General features: G+C 45.5%; 1 protein-coding gene across 1 annotated transcript in view; it reads left to right on the forward strand.

Annotated features, from left to right (window-relative positions):
- The window catches only part of SARC_05862 (hypothetical protein), a gene marked incomplete at its 3' end in the record, with an annotated part of 13,846 nt that extends 13,065 nt beyond the window's left edge, over positions 1 to 781 (forward strand). The window contains exon 14 of the mRNA XM_014300269.1: positions 560 to 781. Coding sequence (XP_014155744.1) covers positions 560 to 781 — 222 coding nt within the window. The remainder of the gene's footprint in view (positions 1 to 559) is intronic.
- Between the last annotated feature and the right edge of the window lie 1,127 nt (positions 782 to 1,908).

Genomic DNA, 1,908 nt, shown 5'->3' on the forward strand with positions numbered 1-1,908 from the left:
GCATGTCGTTGATTTGTTTCTGGACTCTGCCTCGCCTTTACATGGGATTACGACTGTCATACCCGGAGCGGAAGTGCGTGGCCACGTTGTTGACTACGATATATATACATATACTTCTATGTACGTATATTGTATATGTATTGTGGGTGTATTGTATCTTAAGGTCACATCCACCGTCCCCGGACCTAGTCCGAGTTCTGACAGAAGCTGGTGTGCATGAGATAGCCCACACTTCCTGTTTGTTTGTGGTGGACAGTGCAGCCTATGTATACATAACGACTATCCAAATCACAGTGTATGTGACATTCAAGGTAAGAACATGAACTGTTTAAGACCTCTTACAAGCGATATTTGCCGTGTTTAAGCGTGGGTTGGTTGTATAGATTGCAGATTGGGGTGTTCACTATTTTTGAAGTCTGTTTTTAAAATCAGCCTCTCTGCATCACAATCCAGTCAGTGTCCACTCTCACTATCTATCCGAGCCTGTACATCACACCGATCTCGCATTGACCTCGCAAAACCTAAACCCAACTCCATACTTCCCTTCTCCTTCTTGTAGGTATGCCACTTCTTCCTCTACGACCTGATGCTGGTCGTCACCTACAACACGACCAAGTTCACCACTACCGTCCCCTCGGTGGGCGAAAATGAGATTCAGTGTGCACTGATGCTTGACGAGTTATTCCTCAGCTCAGATAGTGCCGATACCTTCTTGTTGACACATCGAGATCAGTGCGTGAGCGTCCGCTTGCCCCTGCGATTGGAGGCGTCTAAGAGCAAGGTACAGTTCGGTGTACTTTCTATGCCACACCGGTGTGTGTGGTTATGCCCGTTTATGTGATGTATATGTGTGCGTGTTGCGAAATACTACCAGGCGTAGCTGTATCCGCTGTGTGCGTTGTGTTTGCATATCGCATGCTTTTACTTATTGCGAGGTCCAACAGTTTTATACGTGTATTATATGTTGTGTGCCTATTACATACGTATATTCTATGAGGTGGGACCAAGACCAGCTTTATTCAGTTATGTTTGTCCCGTTTACGGATTGTTTACGTATACATATTGTGAGATACGAGAAAACAACACATGCGTAGACGGAGTGCACCTTAGCGTATCAGGCACACCATGAACCCCCCTTCTTTCAAACTTATACCTACAACTGCTGGTGGCTGAGAGTGGTCAAAGGTTCACTCATGTGGTACCGAGTGCTATGCTCTATCGCGATGGCTCTGTTATTGGACCGGTGCTGGAATCCCACTCTATTGTTGATTTATATTCTCAGACTGCATACTGAACTATCGGCTGCTATTCTATTTGTAGCCCGGGGGTTCAAGATGTAGTTAACGGACTCCGCTAATCCTTGTATCGCTCAGAATGAAGAAACCCCATTTCCTAAAGATCCATACCTTCCAATTCTGATTTATACTTTCAGATCAAAAGATCAGAACCCTTGCGCACGCATAGGTTGCGGCGGACGATAGAGGAGTGCATCAGGAAGCAATCAACGGCCGAGAAAACCGATTTGGCTTCGCATATCAAATCTGTTCCGTCAGATATCATGGTGAGTATAGTCAAGTGAATAGTGAAAGCCGATTCTTCTGTAGCAGTTGCGGATTGATTAATTTTGGCGCCGCATAGTCTGGATTTGGGATCGGCAATATATATCACGGTTGAAGGTTGTATTATAAGCATTCAGCGGTGTGAGCAGCCCCCTTTGTTGGCAACCCATCATAACTCAATACACCTCTCTGGGTGGTGCGATAGCGGGGACCAAGAAATTTGCAGTTCGCGATATGTACCGATTTAACAGTATTCTTGTTTAAGTACGATCGGTGTGGTTTTGGGGTGTGCAATATCGACGTCACCAGCTTCGACCTGCAGTCGATTATATATTTTGGACGATGTGCA

Source organism: Sphaeroforma arctica (genome assembly GCF_001186125.1).
Source record: "Sphaeroforma arctica JP610 unplaced genomic scaffold supercont1.393, whole genome shotgun sequence".
Classification (NCBI taxonomy): domain Eukaryota; class Ichthyosporea; order Ichthyophonida; genus Sphaeroforma; species Sphaeroforma arctica.